At 53.8% G+C, this 21,792-nt stretch overlaps 8 protein-coding genes across 8 annotated transcripts; 4 read left to right on the forward strand and 4 right to left on the reverse strand.

Moving 5' to 3' along the window:
• Positions 1 to 1,894: 1,894 nt before the first annotated feature.
• On the forward strand, positions 1,895 to 3,622 carry J4E93_000057 (uncharacterized protein; the record flags this gene model as incomplete). Its single annotated transcript, XM_049338020.1, has 3 exons — positions 1,895 to 2,429; positions 2,478 to 2,827; positions 2,876 to 3,622. The coding sequence occupies 3 exons, from the start codon at positions 1,895 to 1,897 to the stop codon at positions 3,620 to 3,622; spliced, it is 1,632 nt and encodes a 543-aa protein (XP_049203905.1).
• Positions 3,623 to 6,680: 3,058 nt separating this feature from the next.
• J4E93_000058 (uncharacterized protein) lies at positions 6,681 to 8,272 on the reverse strand (the record flags this gene model as incomplete). Its single annotated transcript, XM_049338021.1, has 6 exons — positions 6,681 to 7,406; positions 7,455 to 7,555; positions 7,619 to 7,847; positions 7,909 to 8,027; positions 8,074 to 8,166; positions 8,221 to 8,272. 6 exons carry the CDS (start codon positions 8,270 to 8,272, stop codon positions 6,681 to 6,683), a joined length of 1,320 nt encoding a protein of 439 aa, XP_049203906.1.
• A 983-nt stretch (positions 8,273 to 9,255) lies between these two features.
• Positions 9,256 to 13,425, reverse strand: J4E93_000059 (uncharacterized protein; the record flags this gene model as incomplete). The annotated part of the gene is made up of 4 exons (XM_049338022.1): positions 9,256 to 10,183; positions 10,241 to 12,034; positions 12,082 to 13,121; positions 13,195 to 13,425. The coding sequence occupies 4 exons, from the start codon at positions 13,423 to 13,425 to the stop codon at positions 9,256 to 9,258; spliced, it is 3,993 nt and encodes a 1,330-aa protein (XP_049203907.1).
• Positions 13,426 to 13,531: 106 nt separating this feature from the next.
• On the forward strand, positions 13,532 to 15,049 carry J4E93_000060 (uncharacterized protein; the record flags this gene model as incomplete). The annotated part of the gene is made up of 1 exon (XM_049338023.1): positions 13,532 to 15,049. The coding sequence occupies one exon, from the start codon at positions 13,532 to 13,534 to the stop codon at positions 15,047 to 15,049; it is 1,518 nt and encodes a 505-aa protein (XP_049203908.1).
• Positions 15,050 to 15,240: 191 nt separating this feature from the next.
• On the reverse strand, positions 15,241 to 16,555 carry NUO40 (NADH-ubiquinone oxidoreductase 40 kDa subunit; the record flags this gene model as incomplete). The annotated part of the gene is made up of 4 exons (XM_049338024.1): positions 15,241 to 16,163; positions 16,217 to 16,279; positions 16,330 to 16,379; positions 16,431 to 16,555. The coding sequence occupies 4 exons, from the start codon at positions 16,553 to 16,555 to the stop codon at positions 15,241 to 15,243; spliced, it is 1,161 nt and encodes a 386-aa protein (XP_049203909.1).
• A 242-nt stretch (positions 16,556 to 16,797) lies between these two features.
• Positions 16,798 to 17,998, forward strand: J4E93_000062 (uncharacterized protein; the record flags this gene model as incomplete). The annotated part of the gene is made up of 2 exons (XM_049338025.1): positions 16,798 to 17,071; positions 17,121 to 17,998. The coding sequence occupies 2 exons, from the start codon at positions 16,798 to 16,800 to the stop codon at positions 17,996 to 17,998; spliced, it is 1,152 nt and encodes a 383-aa protein (XP_049203910.1).
• A 212-nt stretch (positions 17,999 to 18,210) lies between these two features.
• Positions 18,211 to 20,248, reverse strand: J4E93_000063 (uncharacterized protein; the record flags this gene model as incomplete). Its single annotated transcript, XM_049338026.1, has 3 exons — positions 18,211 to 19,888; positions 19,937 to 20,186; positions 20,236 to 20,248. 3 exons carry the CDS (start codon positions 20,246 to 20,248, stop codon positions 18,211 to 18,213), a joined length of 1,941 nt encoding a protein of 646 aa, XP_049203911.1.
• A 238-nt stretch (positions 20,249 to 20,486) lies between these two features.
• J4E93_000064 (uncharacterized protein) lies at positions 20,487 to 21,630 on the forward strand (the record flags this gene model as incomplete). The annotated part of the gene is made up of 5 exons (XM_049338027.1): positions 20,487 to 20,667; positions 20,871 to 21,008; positions 21,061 to 21,142; positions 21,194 to 21,259; positions 21,309 to 21,630. The coding sequence occupies 5 exons, from the start codon at positions 20,487 to 20,489 to the stop codon at positions 21,628 to 21,630; spliced, it is 789 nt and encodes a 262-aa protein (XP_049203912.1).
• Between the last annotated feature and the right edge of the window lie 162 nt (positions 21,631 to 21,792).

The raw sequence follows: 21,792 nt of genomic DNA on the forward strand, positions 1-21,792 counted from the left end.
TTCTTCTCGGCTCTTGGGCACCTCCCGACAGGGGAGATCTGCACAGACTTAGGAAGATGTCGGGCTTGGATTTGTTTCCAGATCTGATTAGAAATAGTGCCTGGGGCTCGTCTCGACGCTGGATCGGGTCGATGCTGGGCGAGGGTTGCCAGAACGCGTAATTGCCACGGCCGACACATGGCTTGGCAGAGCAAACTCTCTGGAGGTAGCGTCGCTGATCTCCAGTCCTGACTCCTCCTCCACTTCCTTACCCCAACTCCGTCTATGCTCTTTCCGAACGTTCGAATCCACCCTCCGCGCGTCGTCTGTCAACAGAAAATGCACCCCAGCGGCCATTCGCGCCGACAGTTGCGCGTGGCTGAAACTTGTCATCGCAAGGCAGGGTGACGAGTCTGCTGCAGCCACACCCGCACTGTCCGATAGCCCTCTCAATATGATACGGCTTCATCGCGGCGGCGGGAAGAAGCAAGCATCGAAGCCAGCGTGGGTGTTGATACTTGGCAAAACGCCCTAGCCGTCGATCCCTGGGCATGCCTCTGAAGCGGTTGTGGCTGTGTTGAAACTCAAGATAACGAAGCAACGAACCGCATCGGCCCGCTGATCTTGTTACACTGCCAACTTTAGCGTGACTTGCCTGTCATGTACTCGAGCTGTTGCTCGTAACACTCAACCCTCGCCCGCGGTGTCGCCGGGCTTACAACGTCAACATTCGGGACCGGCTTGCGCGTATTCACTCAGACCGTCGGCCGTTGCATCCGCTTTGCTGGAGAGACTGCCCAGGGTTGTAGCATTCTCAGCGGTGTCACCGCGAGAGTACTCATTCTTGACCCTTGCAATATAACTGGGCCGGCCAAGGCGGAATGCGTACATCACTACTCGAGCACATTCTTGGCATGCCGACCCAATCGAGCCGCATCACTCATCACATCTCGCCCGCTGATACTACGCCAAGGGTCGAGGGCCCGCTCCGCTATTTCACCCAACCTTGTCAGGCGCCTCAACCCCTATAATCGCCTACCAGATGTCTATGCCCACCGGCAACTTCGTTTTGGTGGAACAAGCCAAGAGCGCACAGCCTATGAGCAATCTCGACATCCGCACACGCGGTTGTGGGATAGGGCATGCGGCGTCTACGTACCGTGGTAGTCTTGCCCAGTGCGCTCCAATCCCGTTTGTTGTTACGCACGTTGAGGAAGAAGGGGTGGCAACGCCCAGCTTTGTAACAAATGAGGTCACTAGAGACAAAGCATACCTCCCTTGGAGCCGGCATGGTTGGCATGTTTTCACGACAACGAGTAAGCGTGGGGAAGTCCAAACGCGAGATGCTCCGGAGAATCCACGACCGCCGATCGCTCTCACACCGGATTAACGCGGCGCACTAAATCTTTGGGCCGCCGGGCATTTGAACCATCTAACAGAGTAATGAAGTATACCCTGCTGCCGGCGGAGTTCAGACGTCCGTATTGCCTTGGCTTCTCTTGGGCTTGCACCCTTGCGTTGCTTGTGCGTTGCTACTGCCATTGCCCCATTACACGACCCGTTTGACTACCACGTCACTATGGGAGGAGCCAGCCACATTCTACATGGGGGTTACGCGCGTGCTTAACGAAGTGGAGCCGTAAAAGAACCCTCTATCAATCTAAGCCTTGGGCTCGTTCCCCATATCCCATGCCTGCTTTCACATGAGTACCGTACTTATACCCTCATCTCCGCCGCTTTGACAGTTGATCGTTTCCGTACCCTTCCACCAGTGCGTCCATTTGAGCGCTTCCCCTCCAACACGTGCTATCCGTGTTGAGCATCTTATCGCGTCATCGTCAAACACCTTTTCAGATAACTGGTTGCTCCTTCCACCTTCACCTCACGGCCCGCACCTTTAGTAAACACCGCCAACATGCCACCTACCAACACTTCATACAAAGAGAGTCGGCAGTACAGCGAAGGTACGCTGCCACTCTCCGAAGCACCAACTGCGACCAATTCGATGCGAGACGAATCCCGACATGCCAGTGTCGACACACTTGACGAACCCAACTGGCCGCAGTCATGGCGTGCCTACGCCTGTCTGCTGGGCTGCTTCTTTCTCATGTTCAACTCGTGGGGTCTTGTCAACGCCTACGGCACGTGGTCTTCGTACTATGTCGGCCACTCACTGCGAGGTGTTGATCAGCTCGAACTGAACTTGATCGGATCGACTCAGTCCTTCATAGTGCTCCTGCTTTCCAACGTCGTCGGACGCCTCTTGGACGCGGGGCACTCGCGCAAAGTCATCGGCTGTGGCACTTTCCTTGTGCCCTTTGGGCTTTTCATGCTCTCTGTCGCACACCCCAGCGATATTGAGGCCCTTGGAAGCTTCGGTCCGATCTGGGCAACCCAAGGCCTCGTAGTGGGCTTGGGCATGGGAACCTTCTTCGTCTCCAGCTCTCAAGGTGAGTGGTGATTGATGCCGTTAAGTGACTGTGCTGACCCTCTTTCAGTTGCTTCAACATGGTTTCCCAAGCGCAGAGGTCTTGCCGTAGGCTATGTCGCCTGCGGTGCCAGTGTAGCAGGCGTGATCTACCCCAGCATGCTCCGCTTCCTGATTCAATCGGTCGGGTTCAACAATGCAGTACGCTATGTCGCGACTCTCACCTCAGTGACCTGCATCTACTCTTTCATCTTCTGCACCCCAGACCCAGCCCACGAGCACCATGAGCCGAAGAGCTGGGGCAAGCTCAGGACTTGGTTCGACACTGAGGCCTTCAAGAACAAGGCTTGGTGCTGGTTCACTGCAGCCGTGGCCTTCATGTTCTTTGGCTTCTACCCAGTCTTCTTCAACCTTGAAGAGGTCAGTATTACTACGCTGTTCCTCATGCTTGTAGCTAACAATGTCTAGTGGGCATCAGTGCGTGGCTTTGGCACCCGCGATCGTACTGGCTCATCAGTAAGCCCGACCGACACGACCGACAAACCCCTTCAAACCTTCTGGCTCCTTGTCATCATGAACGGAGCTTCGACAGTCGGACGGATGCTTCTCGCTCACTTCTCAGACAAAGTCGGCGCCCTCAACATGCACATCGGCTCTCAATTCACCGCGTCCATGCTCACACTGGTTCTCTGGACGCTGGCTGGGTCAGAGACTGATGCTATTGCCTTCTGCGTCGTCTTCGGTATCTTCTCCGGCATGGTCATCGGCCTTCCTCCTGCGTCCATCGGCAACATTCTCAACTGCTCCTACACCGCGCCTGGCACTACTCACTTCGCAAAGAAGAAGCTTGGTCACTGGACTGGTATGATGTACACATTTGCTGCCATCCCAGCTCTCGCCGGTCCCGTCATTGCCGGTCATCTCATCACACAATACAACACCTACATCACCGTCCAGATGTGGTCCGGTGCCAACCTGATGCTCTCATGTATCTGCATGGCCGTATCCCGGTGGTATCTACCATGCGACAACGGCGAACATGCGAAGGAGGCAATCGCGCGCAGACTTAGCAAAGCTGAGACAACCGAGAAGCGCAGGGCCAGTGACCCCAACTCACCTGACCCTCTATCACAGGCCCCTACCCGGGTGCCCAGCAACGCAGGCTCAACGCGTACTTCTTCTGATACCCAAAATGATGCTGGCAGAATGGTTTAGCAGCCTTCCCTATGCTCGGTGGCTTAATGTCCGTTTCTTTCCTTGTTTGTGTATTCTGCAAGGCGTCTGGAGCATCACTTCACGAGGTTATGACTGCTTTACATTCGTCTTAGCACGGAGGGGTTCTTCATTTCTTGCTTTGGGCTGTATACATGTTCAGCCGCTTTCGGTACTATTTTCTGCTAGACTTTCTCACGGAGGACATCGAGGGTTCCCACCGACCAAAACTTTCCGTCTTGAATTACGATCCAAGACAAACGTAGGCGCAGGGAGCTCCCTCGATCAGGGTTGAGCATCAGTTTACGGGCTACAACGCATAGAATCAAAACCATGATTTTCTACTTTGACTCTCATGATTGACTGTGATACATCGTCTGGATATGTTGCTCTAGAGGAAGCGCGCCGCCTGCTTCCGAGAACCCTGATTTCACGCGCGGTCCTTCACCGCTCCACTTACTCAAGTTTCCACACCATTCCATACCGTCGCATTTGGGCTGCCACGCTGTAAGCGCCCCACGGACAAGATAAACCCCTCAAATTACGTGCACACATCACGAGTCCATCACAAAGTCCCGTCGCAATGGTTCATATTGATCACTGTTCCGGCTCGGCAGTTTGAACTTCCGTAAAAGCACGTCCTGTAGATCCCGGTTCTGTGAAGATCGCAATCTGGAACTTGATCGATGTGCAGAAGCTGCGTTTCGCATTTTCGAAGGAGTAAGTTCCGCCGTGCGAAGGTTTAGGAGCGCTCATGTACGACTAGTGTTGCTCTGAAGGCAGTGTTAGCGTACTATGTCTTCTTCCGAAAGGCAGCTGGGCCGGTGTCTAATTCTCCTTGATGATATACATGGACGTGTCGCATTCTCGTTGGCGTGGTGTGTCGTGGATGTACTCAGCCACCTTTGGTCTACCACTGCATCGGAATGGCAGCGATCGATCGACAAAGCCCGCGATGCGCTGTAGTAGCTTTCAGCATCTATGCGCAAATTCTGGCCAGGCGATCTTGTGCTTCGAGAACAATGGCCGGTTCCTGACGTTTCTGTGGTACCGAACGTTGAGGTGGTGACACATAGCCAAACATCGAACCTTTTCGTTCGCAGCGCTCGAGTTCCGTGGCCGAGACCGGGTCTTGGGACGACGCAGGGCCACACGTTCTTCGTCCTGTTCAGGAATGTGAAGTATCTCAGGTACTCAAAAGACTGGAGACGGTATATTGGCAATGTACACATGCTTACACCCGTGATCGAAGGACACTGACCTCTCGTCTCGGAACAGAACGGAGACGAATACCGACGTCGTCAGCCCAAGAATGAAATGCACACAAGCCCATCCAGAGTGCCAACGCCCAGGTCCAAGGCATTGCTTCGTTGCAGCAAGGGGGTGATGCCTGTGGGGTGCCGGTAAAACCTTGCGCGCATATGCGCAATATTTACCCATAGCTATATTCTTCCATCACTTGCATTCCATCTCGCATCGAAGAAGCGCTAGTCAGATGCCAGGTGGGAGGCTGAAGAGCAGCCTCAATATCTTGGGATGATTAAGACCATCCCTGCATTACCGCACTTATCGCATCCACCTTTGATCTTGCGGTCGAAACGCATGGGCCGAGATTCCGGTATCTTGGCGCTTGGGAACCATGATATTGGATGATTTGGTTCGTAATGGGTATGCTGGAAGGTGTGGTCATCTGTGCGCTGCGCTGGTTCCACAGTTGTTTGTGAATCTGGTACGCTCCGCGGACGCGTACAATGTTACCTGAACAGATAGCCGGAAAACACAGAGTTAGTAGGGTCCCAAACGGGATGAGAGAGCTTTTGCTGTGGAACACAAGATGCGTGCCATGGCGGGCGATGTAACGGGGGCAGATTGGGGTAGTTACATGGCTGTGGCGCTTTGAGCGGAAGTCACACTGACCACCAACGCATCTGGAGAAGAGATGAGAGTCATGTTAGCATCTCTGGGGTAGTCTAGTATGCTGCTGATCAACGTCGATGCCATTCCGATGCGGTCGTCTACTTCCTTGGCATTTCGGTAGAATGGAAAGCGAACCAGATTCCCAAAGTCGTAACAAGTTTAGCACAACTTCCAAGACTTGTCCCAGAAGAGCGGCTCTGATGGACCTCCACAATGATACACCTGCTGAGCCACCACCGGAATGCCTAAGCCGAGAAGTACATGCCCCCCCTCGAGGATAGACAACAAGCAAGCCTTAGCCCAAACAAGCGATGCGAAATTCCCTCGTTCCGTCTTGACCTTCCTTCACAGTCTTGGCATTGCACTTGCAGCGGCTGTGGCTCATCTATATAGCGGGAAGCCAAGCAATCCGCTCGTCTTGTCGCGGCAGCTCGTCCTGTGGTGAGAGCGGGGCCCAGGGTCTCCATGGTACATGATTAGATTGGCATCGGCGCGAAATCTGTATCCGGTAGGCACTACGCCGTGCGTGGTCGTCGCACCAGAGATATTGGTGCGTGAAGGTGGTTGGTGGCATTTGATGTCTCCTGTTTCGGGAGCAGGTACATGATGTCGATGTACATATACCAAGTAGCGCGGCAAGCTTGGCTGCATTGCGCAATGCCGATCAGTATAGTGAGGACAGATTTATAGTCTGGATCGGATTCGCATTTGGGCTAGAAACAGTCATATGACGGTGAAGCGTCTGGATGCGCATGTACAGTTAAATCGTGAAATCTGTTGGCTGCTTGGCTATGCGGAATTTGTGGCTCAGGACCTCCGACCAAGACTTCAATCTGCTTGTGCAAGCGCTACGTCAATCACGTAGATGGAGATGACAACAGCTTGATGACATACATTAGAGACAAATGGAAGATAGCGACGCGTCACCCGACGACGTCGATGTGATCGTAAAGCGAAACCAGATACATGATCAGTGACAGAACGCTAAACATGCCCAGACTCCGTCCATGCAAGTATGCAAAGGCCCCCACTGATGTGTGGATATCTGTAATCGCTGATAAGAACATTTCCAGACTCCACGTAACCAGTAATGATGACTGCAAGACGCCTGTCGCTTAACAAAGCTCCCGAACATCCTCATGTATTATTGCGCCACCTTCGACATACTCGGCGTTTGTACACCAGGTTGCGCAGTGTGCCCTGCAATTTCCAAGACGCTGGTAGAACTTTCACTGCTACCTTGCACGGTCATGCCCAGAGCTCGTCGCGCGTACTCTTTTTGACCACTCGCCACATGGTCAACTGGAGACTGTGTGGTACTATGACCGTTGGCCGAGCCGTACCCCGCGGCAGCAGCTGGAGGCTGTAACCAGTGCACACTGGTGCATCGGTTCACAAGTCGCACAGTAGTCTCGTCAACGGGTGCAAAATGGTTGCCGCTGGTGATGAGTAGATGAAGGAGCCGCAGTAGCTCGTCACGCTTATAGTGAGGTGGCTTGCTGATCTGGCTGTGCATAAGAATGGGGTGTAGAACTCGGAGGTAGGTATGTCGTAATGCGTTTGCCGCGGCTGAGTCGTGGGGTAGGTCTATGAGGTTCCGGAGAATGACGTCGACCAAGACATGAAGATCGTTGGTATAAAAGTATTCCGCAGTAGAAGGGTTGCCGAACAGAAGATAAAGCACTTTGAGAATTAGAAGCTGAAGGGACGTCTCCGATTCCCTGTTCAGAAGGAGAATCAGATTGCACCCGAAAGTCTTGTATGTCAAGCCATGCGTCGAGATAGCTTTGATGACCCTGTTCGTTATGCCAGGCCGGCCGTCGGTATGACGGCTAGTGGAGGCCACAAGGTACTGCTCGTTCAAAACCAGCTTTCTCAGTGTTAGCTAATAGTCGATGGTATATGTATGCAGACGTACCAAAACGCGTATCACAGGATAGTGGTACGGGTCGTCAGCGTCATCAGAGGCACCTTCTATGATCTCCAACAGGTAGAGAATGAATGCGTCATTCACCGCCGCTACACATCTACGGTCAGCAGTCGCTCTGGTTGAGAGGAAAACCAGTCATGTTGTAGCCATACCGAAGTCGTCCCACGTTAACCGTTGAACTCGTGAAGATTCGTAAAGTAGTTGGAGGAGTAGTTGATGCACGGTAGTCTCCTCCTGCACGCTCTGCGTCTGTACCAACTCAACAAGTCTAGCAAATGTGCCCTCCGAGTGCATCATGTCAAATATGTCGTCGTCTTTGCTATTGCGGCCATCGTATAGGAGGAATGCGGCGACTATGTGGAGGGTAGGGTTATCGTCTTCCTATCCTGTTCGTCAGCCCTGCTCGGCCAGCGGCCATAGGACAAGGCATGCGCCAACGTACCTGCAGGAGGCAATATATTATCTGCCGCCGCACATATTCCTTGTTGGAAGCGAAGAGTTCGCCCTCGAGCATGCGAAATATGCATTTGGCAACGCTGAAATCGGTTTGGAGGTATTCGGCTAGTCGTGGTCAACGCTGGTCATGGCAGAGGTCGGAGATGCGTACATCTATAGTTGGTGGTGACATTAAGAAAGGATCGGAGCGAGTTGTCGATGATGTCGTGCTGGTGACAGCGCGTCGAGACTATATCGTCGAGCTCTGTGTAGCGTGTTAGTCGAGGCTGCTGTTGGTGGGGTTGCGAGGCGCGCTCACCATCCCAGAATTGTTGCTCATTCTCGAGATCATACGACACCTCAAATGCCATGTCGTAGTCGCGGGTCTCTTGCCAAAATCATCCTCTCCAGCGATGAAGGCTGCGGAGGGCTGTGCAGAGAGGCGCAAACTAGAGGTTGTTGCCCAGGTGGAGTGTTGATGCGAACAACTGACCATCCGGAGATTCACCGGCGTTAGCTAGTGCGTCGCCGATACTTCTTTGGGTATAGGGTAGTCTGTTGTTACACATGCGCTGGCAGTAACAACCCCAAGTCGTGCGCGCGATGGAGTGCTTCTTCATAATCGAGCTCCGGTGATCGTAGCAGCATTTGTGTGAAGTTGAAGACAGAAAAAAAAAAAGCGATGCTGAGCTTCACCATGCATCTGATAGGCTCAACCCTGCTTATCGTGCTGGCATGCCATCGTCCGTACTCTACCAAGTTGGCCATTGTGTGTGAGAGTATCTTCAACCTATGTGGAGCTACATATCAACGGATGTGCATTTCAGATAGAATGTCTATCACGTGAATTTGGTAATACTGACAGGATGTCAAGTGCGCGCCCTTCCATACCCCTCACCCTCATACATGTCACTGCGCCCTTCTCGCCGTGTTCAATAGCTTTCTCAAACATTCCTTTTCAGGAAACATCGTCGGGTAGACAGTGAAACGTCTGAATAGCGTTGTGCTCTTCCGCGCCCTTTGCTCTTGCCTATTACGCGCCCTCGATAGCGCAGCCATCGATCTATGTGACAAAACTTCCCATGAAGACGAACAAGAGTGACTGATAGCAGCAGGGCAAGTAGAATTACCTTGTCGAAACCCATTTTGATTGGACGCTGATTCAATGTTCTTATACATACGTAGCCGTGTGAGTGGCTTCCAACGCCTTCAATGCAATGCTCCGCTCGTAAGCCTATCACTTGTCATATAATGTTACAGTATGTGGTTCACCCCTGTACACATCCGCACTGTCCAGATATCCAAATATCTCTGATATATACACCGCCTCGAGCAATCCGACTATGTATCATCTTCACTCTTCACTGACTACTTCCTTCTCGCGACATACTACACATCCCCGGCCAACTGCACTCTTGATGACATGAGCATGCGCTACCTTTGCGCCTACACTCCTTGTCCATCTTCCACCATTTTCCTGGGCATCGGTGGCGAGCTGCTGTTGTAGACCAGCCGCAACACTGGCACTAGCACTTGTCTTGGGTAGTAGGCAAGTGAGGTGGAAGACGTGACCACATGCAAAGCCCACGAGCGTGTCGCGAGACAAGGGCATAGGGCCACCCTCAACAGTGGCGGTCTCTTCTTCGGCAGTAGGAAGCGTGAAAGGACGGTGGCAGCCTACACAATGGCCAGGCGGTGCATCGCCTTGAGGAGCTTCCGCGGGGGCGGGGTCGATGTTCGGTGCGTTAGTTGTGGAAGATGCCGCCGTAGTCTTCTTGTCTGCCTTGGCCGTAGCCTTTGCCGCGAAGACGGGGTCGATGCCTTTAGACTCAATGTCGATCTGTCCTTTTGCATGGCGATGCTTTTTGTGGCCTTCGCCGTCACAGGGTATGACTTCGAACTTGACACCCCGTTTCTGACCGGCACGCAGCGTGTCCATACCGGCTGCTACTTCGCCCCGGAGAACTCTTGCGACACCTTCTGATATAGAGTGTTGGATTTCATACTCACGCACCATGCGACCAATGCCATCCCTTAGCCCTTCAATTTCCAGGCCTTCAGGGATACGGCGGACGAGCTTGATTGGATCGATTGCTGTTCCGACCTCTTCAAGCAAACCGCGGATGAAGTGGGGCTTATCCATAGAAAAATCCAGCAAATCGTTCCAAAGATCGGGATCATCTTGCTCTTTAGCGAACGAAATAGCGAAGCTAACGTCGGAGAGCTTCTCAATGATCAGGTAAAGAGCACGTTTGGTCTGACCGGTCTTGGAGAGGATGTGCCTACAGTAGGTTAGCAAAACATGGAAAGTGAGGTAGCGTGAACAGCCAATGACTTACACAAGTTCTGGAGTGTACTCCCTTCTCTCGCACTCCGCGGTGGCTTTGCTCAGATCGAAACTTTGAGATTTGCGCAAATACTCCATCAAGAGTGGTCGATCGTACTCTGCGAACAACTCCACCATGAGATCCGCGAATTCTTCTGCGACGAGCTTCCCGTCGGCTGCTAGACGATCCTCAGCCACTCTCTCTTTAGCTGTCTTGGCTGTTCGCTCATGCGTTTCTGGCTTCCAGAGTTTGCGTAGGTAGAAGTGCAGGAATGGTCTGAACGATGGGCCTTTCGCTTGCAATTGACTTTCGACGTCACTCGCGGGAATGGTACCCCTGCAGCCCTCCTCTACAAGAACGTTAATGGCCTCCGCTGACGCTTCTTCTAGCTCCTCTAGTTTCGTGGACGCAGACTTCATCTGTTCTTTCGAGACACCCATCATGATGAAGCCAGGGATATCGTCGCGTACGGCTTCTACAAGATGAAAGTCTCGTATGAGAGTCATTGCTGCTTCCGCATTCTGCAAGCGGATGTAGCAGCGTAGCGCCTCTCTTTGCCTACCACTGGCAAGGAACAACTTCGCAAGACCGTCTTGTAGAATCCGCCAGTCTCGACCCTGTATGTCGCCCTCGATAGAATCCTCCGTGACGTCGCCAGCAGAGAGTTTGCTTTTGATGGCCTCAATGACACTGTTGATGTCGAACAGATCAGGATCCCAATCTTCGAGCAAGTGCTTGAAGCGTATGCGATCATGTATGATGTAGTGACCCAGTATTACTTCGTATACCATTGAAGGTAGTGGAGGTTGTATGGGCTTCTTTGGGACATATGGTGAGATTTCGTTGAAGTGGTTCGTTTGTGCAAACTTCCACACCCAATGCTCCCATCGTGTGGAGGTGCCGAGTACGCGACCAGCGACTTTGCCTGCCTGTTTCCATTCGCCAGCACTGACAAGCTGTTGTACCCAAAGGTCTCCAATGCGACGCTTCTCTTTTTCGACTGCAGAGTTCTGGTTCGCCTTTGTAGCAGACAGGGTCGTTTGGGATTCGCTGTCGTCGGCAAAGAACTCGTGCAAGCTCCCCTGCTGCTTTACTGGGGTACCGGCATCTGAGCCATCTGACGATGGCTGAGAGACGGACGCGATGATCTCGGGATGGTCCTCCAAAAGCTCCCATGCGTCTTTGTAGTTTTCATGCTCAAGTTCCCATTGGAAGTGGTCAGACAGCTCTCTTTTGATGGCCAATACACAGTCGTAGGGACTCTGTATGAAGACCTTCAACCCCGCCGTTGCAGCATTTGGATGTACCTGTTGTTGGCGCTTGCCCGATATTGAGCCAGCGGCATTTCCAGCGCTTGCTGATGACATGGAAGGCGCTCTCGATGGCGGCTTTTCAGAACCGATAGGAAGGTTCATTACGCTTGCCCCAGAGCTGAATATGCGAGCGGTAGCAGCGCCCACATCCCATATCCCGCCACCAATGGCTTCTAATGCACTTCTCTGTGCGGGTGTCATCGTCTTGGGGTGTGGCACGTACAGCGTGCCCAAATGGTAGTCCGCAGCAGATAAACTTTCGAATCGGCTGACGGTCAGAGAGTCAACCTCAACCTCGTCCGAGGTTGCAACATCAATGAGTCTGAGCTCGGGAGAAAGACCGTTTGTGCGACGGTGCCTCCCTCCTCGGGGAGTTGTGTCGGGTCCAGAGACTGGATTGTCATCGTCGTCGCGCGTCCGGTATGCAAGAACAAGAAGCAAAGAAGGGGTATAGAGCGAAATGCCAGAAACAATACAGTCGTTGAAACAGAGGCTAGATCTAGTTAGCAAGACGTAGGTAGTAGGGGAAAAGGGACAGACCACCTAACCACCTCGGCGTTTCCGACCGATCTCTCACCGACGTTGCGGCCGACGCCAGCTCCACCAGGCGTTATGTGAACGACCCATGCGGCATCTCCCCATCCTATGACGAGCTTTTCGAACTTCTTCGGCGGCTTCGCGTCCTTGGTGCCCTGGGGTGAGCGATTGTGTGGCAGGGTGGCTTCGGGTTTATCCGCAAGGTGATGTCCGTTCATGCTCAATATCGCGTCGTCGTCGGACTCCAGCGATCGGTCGTCAATCCACTCTATGCGCGCCTTCCATACACCAGCCATCTCTTCCCATATTCGTCGGTTCGGCTTCGGGATGAAACCAATCCTCTTCCAAGCGGATTCAGACTCGGCGCTATCGAGGTGGAGATCGGTGCGCATGATGCGAATGCCATGTTCGTTGGACCAGGCTACAAACTTGCCAGAAAGGGACCATTTGATGGCGGTTATAGTACCTTCTCCTGAATGCAGAACGGTATCTTTTCCGCTGTGCCCGCCTAGTCCTATTGCCCCAAGCCATCCTTGAGCTGTCTGCGATGCTGAGCTGGTATTAGCATTGGAACGTACACCCGTTGGACCTCCGACTGTGTGGATCAGCTCGCCAGCCAAGCCTCCAGATAGGTATGAGCGGTCGTTCTTGTAATCAGGCGAAAGCGCAACCGCCTGCACGGGGCGACCAAAGTTGCGTAGGGTGACATCCTTGGGATCGATGAGTGAAGACACACATACGTGCCCATCTATGGATGACGAAGCTATGTATATCTGATTCGAGGGTGTCGATGGCACTTGGGCTTGCCGCGGCGTGCGAGGGGACGATGCATTGCCTGCTGGAGAATCGGTTCGTCTGGTAGATGCATTGGTCTGGTCTGCGGAGCGGAGATCTGAAGCTGTAGGCACGAAGGGCTGGGAAGCTAGTAGAGGCGATACGGAGAGTGCGGTGACGGAAGCAGCAGGATGCGCGTTGTAGGTTCGGAGGACTTGGAACGAGGGTATGCTCAGCGCATGTATGTTGCCGTTGTGGGTTCCTACTATCTACACACAATCTTAGCATTCACTCGACAGCGTGCACCTGTCGTGGGCATGAAGCATGGAGCTATGACCGTACCATCTTGTCCCCCGCGACCATAAAGGTGGCTGTCGCGTCGCCATTGCGGTAGACGGGCCCCAAGTCCCTTGTCAGGCGGCTGTACTTGAGCTTGGGCTCTTCCTCGACCTCGTCGTCCTCATCGTCGGAGTCGTGCTCGGCGCTGGCTTTCGCTTCGCTGGCTACCTTGTCGATGGGGTGAGGGTCGCGCGCAGGCGTACGCGGTTCGTCGGGGGTGTTTTCCGCAGCCATGCTGGCGGCATGAGCTGCGGCGGGCGTGGTAGAGACCTGGGGAAGCTCTGGCGCGTGGAGATGTAGGTGTTGTTGCAGTCGATGCCCGCGTCGATCTAGGCCTATGATGCTGGCCAAGCCATTCCCGCGGACTTGCAAGGGTCTAGCTTTCCTCCGCACTGCTCCACCACTTCAAGATCATCGCCCTGCCTCGCCGCCCGTTGCTGCGAATTATGTCCGAGCCACACGTGCGCCGGTGATGACAGCTATTCAAAAACACGCATTCAATGGCTTGACACGGTGTCTTGCTGCGCGCCGCCCGCTGATTCTTCCACACGCCCGGTCGTTGTTGCGCACCCCCGCAAACCCACTATTGTCGACGACAAGCAGACATGAGAAAAGGATAGACTTTACTCAGAAGCAGGACGGGGCAGCCTTGAAGGAAGAGGTCGCAAATGAGACGCAGCAAAAGTCAGATCGCAAGGGCGCGCGGAAAAATGCTGGCAAGACGTCTCTGCGCAGCATCGCAGTCGAGGCGCAGAGATCCCGGGCGTTTGTTAAGTCAAGAGGAAGAACCCGCTTCATAGATCCAGACGCCGAAACCAAGACGGTGACCGCATACTGCGCTGCCGAGACCTACGATATTGCCACCGCCGCTCGACTTGTCAAAGCCCAGGGTTACGAGCTCGATCCCTTCCAGACTGGCCTATATCCGCAAGTTATACATGTCCAGACTTCCGACTGGCCGTCAGAGGTCAAGGACTTCCAACAGGGCGACATCTTCATCTTTCCGTCTGGCACCGTGGTGACATGGAATGTCCGAGAAAGAGAAGCGCTGAAGCTGGTCAACCAAGTGCTACCAGCGGCTGCTGAAGGCTCACATCTGGACTTGCTCGAGACAGAAGACTTGGACTATCTCGAAGACCCAAGCAAAGAGACCAGTGAAGTAGTCGGCGATACCATCGTCCTTGGCACAAAAGCAGAGCCAGTATCCGATAGCCCGCCATCATCTCCTCTGGACGAGCCTTCCAATACGACCGACCAACGGCACGAAGTAGACACTGTTCTAGCAAAGATTGCTTTCTCCTCTGGTCTCGCCCGTAGCACCAAGCTGGCCGTTCTAGAAACCCTCCTATCCGCTTACCAGCACTCGACGCGCGAGATCCCCAACATGCTAGCCTCCTCGAAGACCTTCTCCCCTCGGCGCAGCGCTCCGTTTACGCGATCCTTCATATTGCGCAAGACAGGGGAACTACTCTCTCTTCGCGCTCAGCTGAATCTCTATTCGGAGCTCACCGACAGCATGCCCGACATCTTCTGGGACTCGCGGCATGAGTTAGGGTTGGGTGAGTACTACGATCAAGTTGGGCGGGCTTTGGATGTCGGAGTGCGAATCAAAGTGCTCAACGAGAAGATCGGGTTTGCGCAAGAGATTGCTAGTGTGCTGAGGGAGCAGTTGAGTGAAAAACATGGATTGAGGCTTGAGTGGGCCATCATCGCACTTATTGCTGTCGAGGTGGTGCTCGAATTCTACCGGCATTGGGACGAGCACAGGGATAGGGATGATCCGGAGAGTACCGAAGCTTTGCTGAGACGGTACCTGGAGAGATTGGCGGAGAAGAAGGATGAACCTCAGACTGCATGAACGAGAGTCCCTTATGATAGCATTTAGCGCACTTGCATTTGATACCCCACTCCGAAAATACCATCTTCCCACACGATTGAAGCAAAAAGCACAAACGAAAACATGTTAATTCTAACGACCATGTCCGCCCAGCATAGGGGCACAGATATTTACAAGATTTTCCATAACCCTTAAACCATGCTAATACCCATCTATTGATCGTCAAGGACGTGCAGGTACTTCTTCTCTTCCCTCTTCTCCTTCTCGCTCATAGGTGGCAGATCATAGTAATTCGAGCTTCGGTAACCCTTGAGGTACTCAAAGGTCAAGCTCTTCAGCTCCACGGGGTCAATGTCCAGGTCCTTGAATGTCTTCGCATCCTTGTCAACAATCTGGTCAATGAATTCGCGCTCAACCTCATCGGCAGAGTGGATGGGCCACCAGAGAAGCTTGTTAGCGTATTGTGCAATGGGCTTCATGAGACGCTTAGGAATGTTGACATGGCGGCGCGGCTTCATGGCTTCCTTCTCGACGAGTTCGTTGATCTCGGCCATGGAGTACTCTGTGGGGCCGTAGAGTTCGTACGTCTGGGCAGCGGTGGTGTCGTCGTGGAGCATGCGCTCGAGAGCCATGCCGACATCGATGACATGGACGGGGCGGATGCGCTCCTCTAGGTTGTTCGAGGTGACAATGTTTGACGGGTAGGCCAGACGGTGGAGAAGACGGTCCTCAAAACCGAACATAGGCGCAGGTCGGACAATGGTGGTCTCGGGGTAGACGGAGCGTGCTACTTGCTCTCCCTGGGCCTTGGTGCGGTAGAACTCGGAGGGCGAGTCTAGGCGGGCGCTGTGGGAGGAGACCTGAACAAAGCGGTCAATGTCGTACTTGGCGACGGCATCCACAATGCGCTCTGTTCCATGGACATGTACGTCCTCCAGGTCGAAGTTCTTGGTGGGGTAGTCGCGACCAATAAGATTGTAGACAATGTCAGAGTGTCGTACGCTCTCTTCAATCGATGCAGTGTTTCGGAGGTCCATCTCGATGAAGACAACCCTGCCCAAATCTCCGGCGACCTTGAGGTGACGCTTTGCCATGTCCTCCCGGAAGGGGACTACCACTGTGCATCCTGATCGGGCTGTCGTCGTCGTTAGCGCAATGTCCCTCCGCTGACCCATCGCTTCCACGCACCCAGTCGGTTCACAATGTATCGACCCAAGAATCCAGTGGCTCCGAAGACGGTCGCGGTGTATCCTGTGATGTGTGAGCGTTGGTATAGCACGCCGGCGCGGGTCGCAGCGTACCTCCGAGCGAGGAACGTCCGCCGGAGACAGTCAAGATGGGCTTTCCAGTCCTGTGCTATGGTCAGCGTGTATCTGGCGGCGCGGGGACGAGTCTGGCGAACCTGGTTATCCTGACGTCCGAGTTGAGTTGTTGTCGGCAAACGGACGTGGAGAAGTTGGCGACACGCTTCAAGGGCATTTGCGCCGACAGCGCCACTGGCGACCGAGCGCAGCGGAGTGGCAGCATATTGGCGGCGTTCAATGGCGGCGGATATGTCGAAGAGAGCTGCTGGAGATGCCGCTGGGACGCATCAACGTCCGTGGTTGCTGGTCTTGGCGCTATGCGCTAATCGTAGCTTCCGCCGCAACGCCATCAGAGCAACACGTCCCGCACTCGCCAACAACAGCCACGCTCCGTGATCACCTCGACCAACTCTACACCCGATACCCGCTCCCTCACCTACCATCGAACGTCCACAATCAGCAACCATGGCCATGGACACAGACACGATCCCGAACCTTCTAGGCGATGCGCGGGACGAGGCACCCGAGGAACTACAGGAATACTTCATCGCCTTTGAGGACTTTTGGGAGCGAAAGCTATGGCACGAGCTTACCGACAAGCTCATCGAGTTCTTCGACCACCCAGAGAGCGCCAAGCAGCGGATACCCTTCTTCGAGACCTTCATCAAGAGCTTCGCAAACAAGATCAACCAGCTGAAGCTCGTCACCTTGGGACTCAACACAGCTTCACAGTACAAGGGTAGGATGCGCCATGCGGGGTGAAAAGATACAGCAGCTGACTCTCACAGACGACAAGGAACGCCTCACCTTTGTCAATGACCTCGCAAAGAGCGTCAACAAGCCCGCCTCACAAGACGCCTACGTATACGCCACAGTCGCCGCCGCCAGCATACAGCTACGGTTAAAAGACGAGGAGGGTGCCAAGAAGAAGCTCGACGAGTGCGAGCAGATACTGGACACCTTCGACTCGGTCGAGACCGTCGTGCATGCCTCATTCTACCGCGCAAGCGCAGAGTACTACAAATCCAAGCACGAGTTCGCCGCATACTACAAGAACGCCCTGCTGTTCCTCGCCTGCGTCGACCTCAACGACCTGGAGCTGCGCGAACGCCAGTCTCGCGCCTACGACCTCAGTATTGCCGCCCTTGTCTCAGATTCCATCTACAACTTCGGAGAGTTGCTGCTGCACCCCATCCTCGACTCGCTCGTCAACACTCCACATGCGTGGCTCCGCGATCTCCTCTTCGCCTTCAACCGCGGCGATTTGATGGCATATGACGTGCTTTCCAACAACATCACCAAGGTCCCGCTCCTCAAAGAGCACCAGACCTTCCTCTACCAGAAGATCTCGCTATCCGCCCTCACAGAGACCGTGTTCCGTCGCCCACCCCACGACCGCGCCATGACCTTCTCCGAAATTTCCCAAGAGACCAAGGTACAACCGAACGAGATCGAGCACCTGATTATGAAGGCACTGAGCTTGGGACTGCTGAAGGGACAAATTGACCAGGTTGCGGAGATTGCACGCATCAACTGGGTACAGCCCAAGGTTTTAGACATGAAGCAGATTGAGGGCATGAGGTCGAGGTTGAAAGAGTGGGACGCCAGTGTCAACCAACTGGGCAACTGGATCGAGGGTGTCGGCAAGGATGTTTGGGCTGCTTGAACAAGGTGCACGTTCGACTAGACGACGAGGACTCGCCTTCCAGAGGAAGCCATGTCAATGCTTGACGGGTGACATGTATCAGTTGATGCAGCACGCGTGCATACGATGTAATCATAGATAGTGGCCATAGATGGTCAACGAACGAAAAGACTCATGACACCACGTACAACTCTCTTACTTATACATGACGTACCCTACAATCCATCTGACCACTATTGCCAGAATCCAGTGGAAACCACCAACGCTCCCACCAACCACGCAGGGAACCAGACTAACCAAACAACAACCTGCGTCCACATGCCCCATATGTGCCATCCAATGGCACTCTGCATCAGCACGTCCATAAGATCCACTCCCAGCAGCTTGGTTGCAGTTTGCACAACAAGGAGGGGATTTGTCATGGCCAAAATCAACATCTGCAGCCCTGTGATGCTGTTGTTATCACTCCTGCGCACATAACTCAACGGTACACACAGCACACCGACCAAAATACTCAAACTAAAGTTCAGTGTCGCCAGTGCCGCAAGGAACATGCCTAGTAGCAGCAACGAGAAACACTGGAATAGGCAGAGAGCTTGCGGGGTAAGGACATCAGGAGCAGACCACCAGAAGAGGAAGGTTATGATGAGCGGGGCGAGCGTGGTAACATTGCAGGCTGTGAGGAAGAGGTTGGGAAGGTGGTCGGCGTCCCAATTACTGAAGAGGTAAAGGGGAATCAGACCGGAGGTGTGGGCGGCGAGGACGAGTATGAGGGGAAAGAGGAGGTGGCGTTCTGTTATCGTTGTGCTGGCTACGGGGACAATGGCCAGGGAGCCGTCTTTTTCGACGAGTTCTGTTGCTGGTTGTTCGGGTTCAGGCTTCTTTTCACCTTCAGATTCCTCCTTGACTTCTGGATCCTTTGCCTTGGTGTCTGCGGGAGATGGCTTCTCGATGGGAGCCTTTTTGGGGTTCGTGGCTGCGGGGTTACCAATGGGCTTCGTAGTACGTCCGCTCTTTACCCACAATGCCATGGCTGCGATGCTGAAGTTGAACGCAATGAGCATGGCCGAGGGAAGGTATGTGCCGATGCTGACGAAACGCTTGTCTTGCAACAAAAGGTAGAAGAAGAAACTCTGGTGCAGGTGTTCAAGGAGGTTGTTCAAGCTTCGGAAAAGCGACTCGATCGTCTTGCCCAGTGACATCTCGTCGTGCCAGCCGTTTCCGACTGTGACCAGTGTAATTGCGTCAACGTGGTATGGAATGAAGGATGAATGGGGACCGGTCGCATGGCCAATGCCTTGCGAGAGCATGCCTCGAAGCATAGTTTGAAGACGCTCCTTGTATGAGTCCTTGTGGTCCCACATCCGTTGGATCACACAGCCGATGCCCATTTGGCTGGAGGCGATCTGAACCGCGGTGTTGAACAGATCCAGGTTGGGAAGTTGACCGTTTATGCCATCATACACCACATGCAGTTTGTCGTATCGATGACCCCATGGACCAGCGGGATAGTCGACTGCGACCGCTCCTTGTAGTGCCCCGCTCTTGATCTTCAGGCTCTCGACGTAACGCGTATCGTGGGCCTCGTGGTATGCATCGACCCAAGCTTGGGATCCGATCGTGCTGTCGCCGGGAATGAGCAAGATGATGTCCTTGCTCCACAGGCTCCAGCGCTTGAAGTAGCGCGCCAGTGTGAGAACCAGCGCGACACCAGAGTTGTTGACCTCGTCTGCCATGTTCTTCCAAGCTCCAATCAGCACAATTGCTTCGGTGGCATCCGCGCGGGGCCCCTGGAGGATAGCGTAGACATTTTCGTTTGCGATTGTTTGGTTCGAGACGGTGTAGTTGTAGTGCTGGGTTGCGACTTTGAGGTTCTGTTCGCGGAAGATGGCTTCGAGTCGCTGTGAGCGCCTGTTGTCTCGTTAGTCTCTCTTCGTAAATTATGTAGTGTATACGCACTCGGCGACAGGCTTCTCTATCAATCCATGGACCTCATGGCGATAGGCGCGGAACACGTTGTGCTCGCTTCCGGTAAAGTAGGTGTGTACCTGTCCAGGCAAGAGCGCGTTCTCCGAGACATATGTCCTGCGCGAGTAGTCGTTTAGCGGAAGAACCAGCAGCCACCCTATTCCAATGATGATGCAGAGCGCGGAAAGGTAAGGCGGTAGCTTGAGCAGGCGTTTATCTTGCCGGAGTGCCAGTATCGAGGCTTTACATGTCAGCTTTCGTCCGTCGCATACCGCCAGATCAGAACTCACACAAGAGCGCCATGTTGAGACGTCAATGGCATGTCATGTAAGAGGACAGAAAGCGAAAACCGGGTCGTGGCCTTGCCCTCGCCCAGCATCCCACATATCCGTCTGGGAAGGTGCTAAGTCGACTCCAGCGGGAGGATCGTCACTAGCGCGGCTCTGGACCCTAGTCCCATAGTAATCTTCGTGTCTGTTCTCTTAGCAACACACGCGCCTGCATAACAACTCTACCAACGCCCGGCGTGCTCGCTCCGACCATGCCTATGACCTCGATTCCCCAGATCAGCCCTGCCCGTATACGATCGTATATCCTGCGCCTGCCGTTCTGCACCAAAGTGCTAGTCGCCGCCATTGTAGGACTATGGGTTGCCACAATTCCCTTCCCGTGGATTAGGGACTTTGGCGCCCTGGAGCCGGCGAAAATGGATCTGACGCAGAGTATGTTTGTTTTGTTACTACCAGGGTAGCGTGGTCGGCCACAGTGCTTGTGTTCTGGTCTTGCATCGCGGCGTGGGCGCATCATGGGGCGCGGAACCCACGGAGCTGGCATTGAAGACGGAGGATAACGTAGCAGGAGACATGTTGCACTTGACTTTCGTCTGATCCAATATGAACATAATGCTAATACAATACACTCGTAGTGCACCGACTCAATCTGTTTCCCGTCCTTCATTGGAACTTTATCCACATGATCTTCAACCTCGTCGCCGTAACGCCACTCATCGAGCGATTCGAGTCCGAATACGGAACACTCGTTACATTGGCGCTCTTCACTGGGCGTAAGATATCAACTGGGTGACATGTATGGATATTAAGCTGACCAGACGGCAGCTTTTGGAACGATACCCGGGGGCGTGTACACATTGTTGGAAAAGTATGTACTGAGGAGTAACACCTCAGTCATGGGCGCGAGGTATGCCAGATGGATCTGTCAGACCGTATAACGGCATGCTGACAGTAACAGTGTGTGGGTGTTCCTCCTTCTTTCGGCAGAAGTAATGAAGACACATAAGGCGAATCCGTACTTCAGGTACAATCACACGACCCCTCTTTCCGACTCAACAACTAATTCTTCGCAGCGTCGGACCATACAAAATTCCCACCTGGACGACGCCCCTAATCCTCATTGTCCTGACCAGCATCCTCGTCCCCTACGTCAGTCTAGTTGGCCATCTTTGCGGCGCCGGTCTCGGCTACCTCTGGGCTTCCGGATATATCAAGTTCCTCGTACCGCACGAGAAGATACTGAGATGGGTTGAGACCAAGCTGAACTTGCTTGGAAGGTTACCGCACTACGTCAGTGTCGACCAAAAGACGTACGGCCGATACGGTGTACTGCCAACAACGAGTGTGCCGCTGAGTAATAGAACTCCGGATGGAGGGCAACGACTTGGGCCATAGTCTCTGATCGAATGAAGTAATATGGTGTGGACGGTCGACTTGCTATCGGCGTTTTGGCATTGCTCGATTTCTACGTTACGACGAGGCGTCACGGTTACGGTGTGCTGTGCTACTTATAATACGGAAGGTAGAGTCTGTACAGCTATGTAGATTTGACGCGAT

This window comes from Alternaria ventricosa (assembly GCF_023758065.1).
Source record: "Alternaria ventricosa strain BMP 2768 chromosome Unknown scaffold_1, whole genome shotgun sequence".
NCBI classification, from domain to species: Eukaryota; Fungi; Ascomycota; class Dothideomycetes; order Pleosporales; family Pleosporaceae; genus Alternaria; species Alternaria ventricosa.